The sequence below is a fragment of the Cynocephalus volans genome, chromosome 1 (assembly GCF_027409185.1).
Source record: "Cynocephalus volans isolate mCynVol1 chromosome 1, mCynVol1.pri, whole genome shotgun sequence".
NCBI lineage: Eukaryota > Metazoa > Chordata > Mammalia > Dermoptera > Cynocephalidae > Cynocephalus > Cynocephalus volans.
This window is the reverse complement of record NC_084460.1, coordinates 24,790,722-24,801,587: the sequence shown is the minus strand read 5'-3', so window position 1 is coordinate 24,801,587 and position 10,866 is coordinate 24,790,722. Positions and strand designations below refer to the sequence as shown.

The window sequence follows — 10,866 nt, the reverse complement described above, 5'->3', positions numbered from 1 at the left end:
CTTTCTCCAGTTTATTTCTTTGGGAAAGGAAAACAAAAAAGTCTTTCCATCACATATGGTAGAGATATATATTTAAATATATTTATATATAATTTCTTTTGTGGTTGGATGTCCCAAAGCTGAGTCGGTTCATATTTTTTTCTATTTTTCTTTTCCTACTAATACCTTCTCTTCTCCCTGCACCAGTGGCCCAGACCCAGGTTCTGGGGCAGGTGCAGTGAGGGGTGAGTGGAATGGGCAGTGGTTGTCAGGATGGCCTCCCACTTAGCTCAGAAACCTGGTGAGGACCACCTGGAAGGGGCTGTGCTGAGGGTTAGAGGCCACGCAGAGGGGCACTCCTGTTTTTGTGGGGGATGCACAGCTCATTAAACAGTCACCAGTTATGCGAGGAGGCTGGTCTGGGGCTGAGAGACTTGCTCACAGTAGTTGCCAGCTCTCTCCACCCTGCCCCCCAAACTCAGAGTTGGGGGTGGGAGGAAGAGAGAGTGAAAAAGAGAGAAATACAAGGGCTGAGCGCCAAGCCTCCTCCAATCTTTATTGCTGGTGAATTAGAAATTTGCTTTTCCCTTCCTGTCTTGAGGAGATGGACTCCGAGGGGGCCCCGAGAGGAAGAAGTGACATTAGCTGTCCCAACCCCTATTGATGGCCATGCCAGGCCTACTCTGGGGGGCAAATGCTGGGCCACCTCAGAGCCCTGAGAACGGAGGGGTCAGTGTTCCTCTCAGGTCAGCCTTGATCTTCAAGTGCAATCACATCCAACCCTTCCCTTGCCCCCAAAACAAGGGCCTCAGGCTCAGACTTGGGCCAGTGGAGCCGGGAAATGGGCAGTGCACCAAAGGTCAAACAGAATTTTCTACTGGAAGAAAAGGTGAGACTTTGGAGAAGACGCGGCCTGGAAGGATGATGTTCTGAGCATGAAAGCAGGAGACTAGGGGAATCGAGTGGGGGAAGACACAGGAAGACATCACAGACACTCATCTGACCTCAGTAACTGGGCAAGGGGAGTGCCTGAGAGGCAGGTAGCACTTAGTAGCTGTATTAAGTGAACAGTGGTCCTAGGTGTGGGGTCAGCCAAGCAGATGGGCTGTTGCCCTGCAGGATCCTGGCCAGAAAGGTGAGGATAGAGCTGAGAAGCCTCCAGGTGACCCTTCCCAAGAACAGGAGAGCAGATCTTCCCTGGGTGGCTGAGCTTCCAACCCCAGCTTTCCCCTCCCCCAATACACATATATGAACACACACTCAGGACCAAGCCAGGCTCTGAGGCCTGAGCCCAAGAGACCTTTGGGGGGAGGGGCTGGGCAGGTAGCCCTCTCAACCACAGGCAGGCCATCTGCTCCCACTTGTCCTGCCAGTCTGCCCAGGGGAGAATACTGCAGGAAAGAGGGAAGCCAGGAGCCCAGGGTCTGTCAGCCTCAGCAGACCTGTGCAGGCCCTCCCAGGCTCCATGGCCTAGGGGGTGAGCACACAGAGCATCACTGGACACAAGGTGGCCAACAATAGCAGCCCAGGCCCCCAGAGGGGCTTAAACACCTCACGGCACTGCAGGCCTGCTGCCTCCATCTCCAACAAGGGGTACCAAGAAGGGGAGCATGACTCTCCTGCTGCCTGGGCCCTCATCCCCACTCACTCTGCCTTCCCTCCATTCCCTCCTTGGAAGGAGGGTCCGAGGGGGCTGCCCACAGGGGCAGTGCTGGGGTGGGAGGGGGCCCGAAGGGGCAGGGAGGAGCCTGGTCACAGCTGCTTTGAGAACCTCTTTGGTCTGGGGATATGGGGCACATGGGGAAGAGTGATGGAGGGTGGGGGATACTGGGGATTCTGGCCTTTTGACAGGACATTTGTCAGAAGGCCGCGTGTCCGGGTCGAGGGTCAGATTTCTGTGGACTCAATGCGCTCGAGGCGAGAGGGGGTCCAGGCTTTCTTCTCCTCGCCATGTTGGGGGGTGGGCGTGCTCGCGCCCCCCGCGGCCCCGCGCTCCCGCAGCCGCCGCTCCAGCTGCTGGTTGCGCTGGTACATCTCCACGTAACTCAGCTGCAGCTGCTTCTGGTACTCGATGACCTTCTCCTTCTCCTCCAGCCACACACGGCGCTCCTCTGCGAAGCTGGCACCCTGACGCTCCCGGGCCCGCCGCTCGGCCGCCAGCTCGGCCTGCAGCCGCCCCACCTCTCGCCGCAGGGCCCGCGTCCCGCTCTCCCCCCCAGCCTCCGCCTCCCCGTCCACGGAGGCCAAGGAGGCGGCGGCGGCCACCCCGGCCTGGCGGCGCATCTTGGCCTCGTCGCTCTCGCAGGTGGCCAGTGCATCCTGCGGCTCGGCGGGGTCCACGGGGGTCAGCGCCGGCTTGAGGCAGGCAGCGGGCAGCTCGCCCTCGCCCAGCTCCAGGCTGGCCTGCTTGCTGCCGAAGGAGTCCCTCAGGCTGAGCAGCTGCTCCTCCTTCTCCCGCAGTGAGGCCCGGCCCTCCCGCAGCTGCGAGCGCAGCCCCACTATCTCACTCAACTTCTGCGACACGTCGGCCTGCGAGTCCTTCAGCTGCTGCTTCAGGAGGGAAATCTCACCGGCCTTCTGACACACCTAGGCAGGGGCAGGCGGGAGGAGAAGCCGGGGTAAGGGCAGGATCTGCTCAGCCCGACCCAACCCCCATATCTAGCGCCAGAGGCACCACACTTCCCCAGGGCTCAGGATCAGTCCCTCCCCATCAGACTGCAGAAATGACACACAGGGCTCCTTGCTCAGACTCAGAACAGATGTGGCTAATCTCACACAGCCCAGGGATGGCCTCTGGTCCTCCCAGGCACTCCTACTTGATTTTGTCCCCCCTCCTTGTCTCACTCCCCCTTGTGATGGTAGTGACCCATTGCTCTGTGGTTCTCCAAAGGGACAGAAGGAAGGGGAGCAGGGAAATGACCCAAGCCCCCAGCCCGCACCTCCCACTTAGTTTCCTCCATCCGGGGCAGGAAGTCAGCCTGCTCCTTCTGGCAGGCGGCCACCTTGTCCTCCAGCTCTTCACGCTGCCGCATCAGCCGCGCTGCCTCCTCCTGCAGTTGCTTCTTGTCCTGCTGCAGCCTCAGCACCTGCAGCTGCAGGCCCTGCTGGGCACGCTGGGCACGGCGGGCCACCTGCTGCAGCTTCCCGCTGCACCCCTGCCGCAGCTCGGTCAGCTCCCGCTCCCATGCCTTCTGCCGCTCCTCCAACACCTGGGCCACCGCCGCCTCACTCTGCTCCAGGCTACGCCGCAGAGCTGCTACCTCCTGCTCCTTCTCCCACAGCCGCTCCTCCAGCTCCTGGATCAGTGCACTAGGCGAGGGCGGTGAGCAGGCTGCAAAAGGCAGGCCTCCCCCTCCACCTTCCCCAGATCCCAGGTGGCCTGGCCGCCCCATGGATGATGAAGACCCACTCTTGCTGGAGGCCCGCCCACTGTCGGAGGTCCCCAGGTCCTGGTAGCCCGACCCCCCACCACTGCTGCCACCACTGCCACTACCATAGCTGGCAGTGCCGATTCGGTTGATGTGGCTGGTGGAGGCACTGAGGGGCGCCAGGTGCTGGCTGTAGCTGGAGCTGTAGGTGGGCAGGCTTGTGAGTGAGTTCCGGCCTGAGTCTGAGAGGCCGCCCCCACTCCCGCCTGCTGGGGTCATGGTCCGAGACTTGTCCAGCCCGCCCTTGAGGCCACCGGGGCCCTGCCGTCCCTCAGGAGTCCCATTGGTCTGAGGGGGACACAAATTCTGCATGGAGTGGAAATTCTTGGGTACAACAGGCTTGAAGGCCGATGGCCGAACTAGTGGCTCTGAGCACTGCAGAAAAGTAAGGAAGGGGGAGTGGGCATCAGGATGAGGCCTTAGCCTCGGCTCCAGCCTTTCCTCTAGCCACAACTTTTTCAGCCCCACCTCACACCCCTTATTGGATCTCCATCCTGAAGTCCCCCATCTGGGTCTCCACCTCATGCCTCACCCAAGGCAGGTTTCTGACCTGGATCCACCACCTGGACTTGGCCCCAGAACCCCGCTCTACAGCTCCCCAGCCCAGCTTCCATCCTAGCCCCTACAATGCAAACTCCAAGAAAGCCCACTTTGCCCTCCTCTCTGGGCTGCCTCCCACCCCCAGAAAAAGGTTGTGAAGGTCTGAGGCACTGGGGACTGACCTGATCTAGTTTGCCAGAGGTGGCCAGGAGCTTGGGTGGGTGGCTGGGTTCACGATACTGTGGTGGGGCCTTGTCACTGCCACCACTGCTGCTGCTGCCCCCGCTGCTGCCCACCACATTGCCACAAACATCTGTGTGGTCACTGCCCCGCAGCTCGCCATTGAGGTAGAGGGAGTTGGCAAGAGCCTTGTCCTCTGAGGGGTAGCGGCCTGGCCTCTCCCTGCTGGCCCCACTGCCACGGGGGCCAGGGAAACTACCCTGGCTGCCCCCACCCCCTGTGCGGGTGCCCACACTTTTCATGGCAAATTCCTGGGCATGAGACACCCCACTGCCCACACTGCCCATGGCCAGGCGGGGGTCTGGGGGTCCAAGCTCAGAGGGCCGTGGGGCAAAGGCCAGAAGAGGATCACGTCCTGGGTCAGTGCGTACAGGGAGTGTCTCCAGCTTCGCCATGACTAAGCCAGGGGGGGCACTGTGGGCAGAGGTGGAAAGACAGAGATAGGTCAGACACCACCCCCTCTCCCACCACCCTAGCCAAGTCAACCCCAGCATCACCCTGCCTCTCAGTGTCCCCTTCTCTACAATGGGTACAAGAGTTCCCAGGCATTCAAGGTGAAGGAATAGGATGTCTTCTGGGGTAAGAGTGATAGCTTGGTATGGGGGACTGCCTGTTGTTCACCTGATAAAGCCCAACCCCCAGGGCATCATGCACATACTCTCCCAGCTTTGCTCAGCTCAGTATTCCATGTCCCAACTTCTTCCTCCACCACCACCCCCTCCTCCATGAGCCTCTCAGAGTCAATGACCCCCTTAACTCTTTCCTGCAACCTCCCAAATTTAAGGATTTTTTACCCTGGGTCTGGGCTGGGAGATGGGGTCAGAAGGGGAGAGCACTACCTGAATCCAAGAGGGAACCTCAGAAGTTAGGGAAGGGAGAAAAACAGGCCACGACTCAAAAATTGTGGGTGGGGGTCCTTCCCAGCCCCCTAACCTAGGGTGTTGCAGTCAAGGGCGGAAGTAGAAGCTCACTACCAGCGCAGGCCTCTCTCCTTGCCTTTCCAAGTGGGTGGAAGGCTGACGGGTCCTCAAGCCTGGGACCTTCCGAGGCCCGGTCTGCAGGGGCCATGTGCCTCACTCCGGCAGTCGAGGCTTGGCCCAAACCAGCTGCGCGACTTTGGACGGGTCGACTGAGCCATCCCGGACTGCAGTTTTCTCCTCTGCGAAATGGGAGGAACGAAGGACCTACCTCCCGGAGCTGCCACCTGCCAGGCGTCCAGAAGCGGCGGGCACTGGAGGGAACGGGGGTCTTGTGGGGTGGGTTGGGCGGGAGCTGCCGCTGCAGCGCGCATCTGGGTCGTCGGTGAGCACTGCCACCTCCACGCCCCTACCAACCCCCCTCGCCCCCACGCGGAAGAAGTGAGGCCGCGGCTGCAGCAGGTGGCAAGGGAGCCCTCCCGGAAGTCTTTCCAACTCGGCTGCAGGGGGGCCTGGCACTAGAGGGCCGCCTCCCTGAGGTCAGTACTGCGCAGAGGTCCCCGGGCTGGCTGTGGCAGGGGCAGAGGACGCAGTGCCGCCAGCTGCGGGCGCTGGTGGAGCCTCCCCCACGGCCTGCGTTTCCCACAGGTGGGGAGGGGGCGCGGGGCCTCCGCACCCTGAGGCGCGCCAGAGGATCCCGCGCCAGCCAAACCCCCTAAGAATTCACTGCCACCAGGAAGACTTCCTGGATTACTCCCCTCCCCCGCGCCCTGTCGACCTTGACCCTGCTCAGTTACCGTGAAGTCCTCCAAGCCCTTCTGCAGGTGTGCGCCCCCCTCCCCCAGGGCCGGGCCACAGGAGCGGGAGAGCAAGGCCTCGGGTTACCTGTGCTCTGGGAGGCCCCGCTTCCTGGTTCCTTTGTCTCAAGTCCGCACCGCACCCGGGAACACCTGGCCCAGAGAGCCGCATAATCCAGCCAGGCAGGGGCACCTGGCAGTGCCTGCCGCGGGATAGACGCCAGAGATGGGAGGGGGCGCCTTCAGGCCTCTACTTCCTACTCCTTCCAGAAACCAGGCAGGAAGCCCTCTCCCTATCGAGATGAAGGGGTCCACATGTGCTCCACAGACCGTCGTGTACCAAGATGTCCAGTTCTAATGCTGTGTCCTTCCTATCAGGCCCCAGACCAAGGGAGCTGACAAAACTCTTGCCCTTCAGGAGTCTCTGGCCACCACGCCAGGAATTACAGCCCTAGCTGGTTGGCAAGTTGCAAGCCAAGTCCACCGCCTTTCTAGAATTCCATTCTCTCAGCGTCAGTTCCCACAGGTGTGGAGAACAGCACTTTGCCTCCTCCCTTTGGCCAGTCTGTCCCCACATGCAGGCCTGGGAGAAGGGGAGGCAAGAGAGGCATCTAGGATATGAGTGAGGTGCAGGCTCAGCAGGTGCACCACCCTGAGGGTGAAGGCCTCCTTAAATGTTGTGCTCTAGGTGCCTCCCTTGCCTACCCCTAGTCTCTGCTCTGCCTCCACCCCCCACCATACTCCAGCCTGCCAACCCTCGGCCTGGAAACCCCCCTCCTACCTTAAACATGCCCCCTTCTCTCACCATCCCTGGGTGCAATGTAGGGAGCAGCTGGGGACTGGGAAGATGGAGGCTAAATGGTCTGAGGCTTGGAACCAGTGGGAAGGCCTGGGCAGGGTTTGAGGAGGAAGACCTCATATAGACTGGCAATACCTCATATAGACGGGGTTCAGGTGGTGGGGCAGGGGAGGAGTCTGGGCTAGGGCAACAGGGTGGGTGTGACACCCTTAATATGACAGGGAGAGACTACTTTGGGGAAATAGGTGCTTTGGGGGAGACCAGAGAAAGATACCTCTCACACACTGGATGGAGCGAGAGACCAGGATCATCAGCATTCATGGGTGGTGTGGGTGGGACCCTGCATTGAGCTAGGGTGGAGGAGCCCCAGAAGTCTGGGAGGCAGTGTGGGAGCAGGAAGAAGGCCAGAACGAGGTGGGCCCTGCAGGCAAAGATGGGATGCTTCAAGAATGTGGGGGCAGCTCCCAGTGTTAAAAAGAAAGGGGCCAGGTAAACCTGGAATTGAAGTGTGCCCTGGATTTGGCAGCTGGAGACATCGCCGGTGTCTACATCAGAACGGTTTCAGAGAAGTGTTGCAAAGCAAAGGCAGACCACAGGGTAGAGGAGTGAAGGGAGAGAGAGATGGCAGAGTTCCCTGCTAAAAGAGGAGGCCAGAGAGGGCAGTGATTGAAGGAGGTTTGGGATCCAAGGGCTTTTTTAATTTTAAAAAAGTGAGTGTGTTGATATGCTGAGGGAAGGTGCCAGTAGTGAGATGAAAGATCTACACAAGGGGGCTAGCAGAGGGGGCTCACCAGAGACCTGGGTGTGGGCAGGAACAAACCTCAGAGGTGATCATATTGATTGCTGAGTGACAGAGGATAGTGTCCAGGATAGTGCTTGTAAACTGTAAGGTGCAGTACGAACATGCAGCACTACAGTCTCTGAGATCCAGGAAAGGAGAATCTGACCACAGGTTGGGGCTGGTCGTATGCCCCTCTGCCCCACCGTTTCCCTAGAGTGTGTGTGGTCCCCAGCCAGGCTCAGATGCCCAGAGCCCTGGATGGAAATGAGGTCCCAGTACCATTGTCCTGAGCCTCCTTTCCCTGTGCTCTACTTAGGGAGTCCTTGATTATCAACCCACAGAAGCTTTCCCTGGAGACTCGATCCCCAAAGACCTTCTCACCATAATTCTAACCTGTCATGGTCAACCGCTTGCAAGCATGCCCTGCCCCTTGCCTCTTCCAAACTTGGATTGCTGCAGCTTCTTTCCTCAAAACCCCAGTAGGGGGCTGGCAGGACAAAAAGGGAAATATGTTTCCCTGATAAGCAGAAACTGAGCCAAGGGAAAGGGTTTGAGCTTTGTCTGTGGGTCAGGGTCCTGAACTGGCCCAAGTAACTGAGTGTGGTCTGCAAAGGCAGCCTCATGGCATCAGTGCAACACCTTGGGATGACAGCCTGTTGCCCAACTCTGCTCCGTCCCTCTCCCATCAGCCCTCAGTGCCTGGGACATTACACACAGTATTAGCAATCACAGGAAGAACAAAGGGACTCCCCCTGGGGGTCCCTACAACCCACTGGGCTGCTGGTGAATGGTGACCACCCAGCCCCTCCTCATCAGTGTCCCTCCCAAAGCGAGAAATACTTGAGGTCTCAGAGGCACCAAACGCAGCCCATTCTACCTCCTAAAGATCTCAGTAGCTCCTCCTGCCAGCACCCTTGCTGGGGGCTTCTCACTGGCCTTTCTTCTCCCACACTCCTTTGCCTGAGCAGCTGCCAGGGGACTCTTTCTAAAGGGCAAAACCAATCTTGTCCCTGCTCTGCCCAAATCCTCCCATGAGCAGGGCCAAGTGCAGTAGATGGAGTTCTGTCAGCATCAGCTCCAAATGTAAATCCCAACTCTACTGACTAGGGGTGGAGCCTCATGCAGGTTATTTCACCTCGGGCTCTCACACCTACCTTGCAGGAACTTTAAGTAAATGTATTATGGTAAAACGCCTGGTATTCCTCTTGAGCCCCAGAACCAGAGCAGAGCTTGCAGTAGGGTCAGCAAGTCCCCGCATAATACCCATCCTATATCTCCCCTGACCTAAGCCCCTCTCCACTTCACATACAACCTCTTGTCAAGCTCTCTGTGCCCATCCTACATCTTTCTAGAAATAATCCAAATACTGCCTCCCAGGACAGCATCCCTGATCGCCCTGGGGGGTCTTGAAGCACTTGGTTCAGGACAGTCCAGGGATATTTCACTCTAAGGTGTCCCCTGGGCTGGCCTGTTGGTGCCCCAGGTGCACAGATGGCAGAGTCCTGGGGGTCTCTGGCCCTGTCATCAAGGAAATACAGGGCGAATGTGTGTGGGAATGCTAGTTATGAGCAATGCAAAGAGGTAATGAAATCAGGCAGGGAAGTCAGGAAGGGCTTCCACGAAGAAGGACTGAGAGAGGAAAGAGATTCGGGGGCACAGTAGGGCTTTTGGGGTGCAGAGATCCCTATAACTTCTTGGTTGGGATGTATGAGAGGAGATCCATCTTCCCTTGGCGGCGTGGGCGCCAGCGGGGGAAGGGGCCCATCCCCTAGATCATGGCTCTGATGAAGCCGGTGTTTCAGGACTGAGGGGGCCGACAGCGCCCCCCCCCAACCTGAGCGCACACACACGCGCACACATGAGCCTCCGCTGGAGGTGGGGAGGTCGCCATTCACCAGCAGCCCACGGCCCGCAGCGCTAACAGAGAGAGACCCCTGCCACAGACCGTCGGAAGAGGTGCCCCGGGATTTCTGCGGTGGGGGAAATCCCTCCCGAACCTCCCTAGGCTCCCCACCAACGCGTGTGGCCTCGGGGGGCGGGGCGCGGAGGGAAGAGGTGACATAATCCGGGCCGCACCCCCTCCGGCCGCCACCTCCCCCCAGGCTGGGCGAAACATCATGACATCATCTGCCTCATCTCTCTCCCCTCCCCCCGGGACCCCAGCAGCGGGACGCGACCCCTCCCCAGCTATGGGTCAGGCTAGACGCGCTGCGCGCTGCTGCGGGCACGGCGGCGGGTCGGAGCCGGGAGGGGTGCTGCAGTGGGTCTGCCTCACTTACTCGCTGCCTCAGGGTCCGACGCTGGGTCTCCGACGCGGGCGCCACCGGCCCGGCTCGCTGGCGCAGCCCGAAGCCCGCCCGGCCGGGCGCGCGGCGCGGGCCCGGCTCTGCTCCGCGCCCCTCCCGCTCCCCGTCCGGGCCCCGCCCACCAGCGGCTGCGGCAAACGTGGGTCCGCCCTCTGGCCACGCCCCCTGGGCCACCAATCCCCGGGCTGGGGCGTGGCGTGGCGCCTTAACCCCTTCCTCACTGAGCCTTCATCCGCGCGTGGGCCCTGCCTGTCTCACCCACTCTAGGGCGCCACAAGTCTGTCCTGAGTTCCTCCGCTAGTCTCCTGTTGCCCCCCAAACCCTTGGGCTCAGCCCCCACTTTCTCCTGTCTAACAAATCCAGCGGGGCCGCGCCCTCCCTGAATCCCACGTCTTTGGCGAGCAGAAGCCCCTTTGGCTTGGGGAAGGGGCTCTAGACTCCGAGCCCTGAGCCCAGTTCCTCTCTCGGGCTTGCTCTTCGGGACGCGGCCTCCCAGCGGACGCCGTGATACCCTGCAAGCCTGCAAGGTGGGGGCGGGACGAGTCTTCGCGGGTGGATCCGACCTGGCCGAGGGATCACCCGCCGTAGCGCGGGTACCGCAGGCAGGAGTGTGGGAGGTGTCAAGGGGCAGTACCTGTCCGTCAGCAAACGGAGGTGATATGAAACTTGCTGCTCTCGGGGGCTCACCGTTCGGGAGGTGCGACAAGGAAAAGATATACATTACACTCCAGCAGGGTTTGAGCGCTTTCACCTGGTGCCCTGTGCAAGGCGTAAGGCCGAGCCCCGATCCCCACACTGCACCCGGGATGAGAGGGAGTGAGGTGGGGACATCGTCGCGACCCGGAGCGCCAGCTTCTCATGCACGTGCCGCGTTCAATGCGGGGAGTGCTCACCCTGTCCCGGGCCGCCCCGGAGGACTGCCGGGAGGAAGGAGTCGGCCTTGAACTGAGGCTTTAGCCTTGAATGGGGTAGGGAGGCCAGCCAGGCTAGGGTTCGGTATTAGCAATAGCCTGGAGGAACAAGGGTCTCTCCTAAAAACTGCAGCGCCCCCACTCGGGCTGGGATTTAACCCATTATAT

At 60.3% G+C, this 10,866-nt stretch overlaps 1 protein-coding gene across 8 annotated transcripts; it reads right to left on the bottom strand.

Moving 5' to 3' along the window:
• Positions 1-10: 10 nt before the first annotated feature.
• Positions 11-9,840, bottom strand: LZTS3 (leucine zipper tumor suppressor family member 3). 8 transcript variants are annotated; one of them, XM_063095187.1, is made up of 6 exons: positions 9,761-9,836; positions 5,990-6,104; positions 5,184-5,418; positions 4,130-4,601; positions 2,919-3,782; positions 11-2,565 (listed from the first exon to the last, which is right to left on the bottom strand). In XM_063095187.1, exons 4-6 carry the CDS (start codon positions 4,580-4,582, stop codon positions 1,867-1,869), a joined length of 2,016 nt encoding a protein of 671 aa, XP_062951257.1. In that variant the 5' UTR covers positions 4,583-4,601; positions 5,184-5,418; positions 5,990-6,104; positions 9,761-9,836; the 3' UTR covers positions 11-1,866. The 8 variants fall into 8 exon arrangements, with proteins under 8 accessions (XP_062951257.1, XP_062951248.1, XP_062951267.1 ...); XM_063095178.1 differs by having other exon boundaries at positions 5,990-6,194; positions 9,761-9,792; XM_063095197.1 differs by having other exon boundaries at positions 5,184-5,346; positions 5,990-6,194; positions 9,761-9,792.
• Positions 9,841-10,866: the final 1,026 nt, after the last annotated feature.

Bases quoted from the DNA above. Each gene is read 5' to 3' on its own strand.
- LZTS3 (XM_063095172.1), bottom strand. From the start codon at position 4,582: ATGGCGAAGCTGGAGACACTCCCTGTACGCACTGACCCAGGACGTGAT. The intron at 3,783-4,129 runs GTCAGTCCCCAG...ACTTTTCTGCAG, and splicing joins CCTCTGGCAAACTAGATCAG to TGCTCAGAGCCACTAGTTCG. The intron at 2,566-2,918 runs GTGCGGGCTGGG...GCCCCTGCCTAG, and splicing joins TGGAGGAAACTAAGTGGGAG to GTGTGTCAGAAGGCCGGTGA.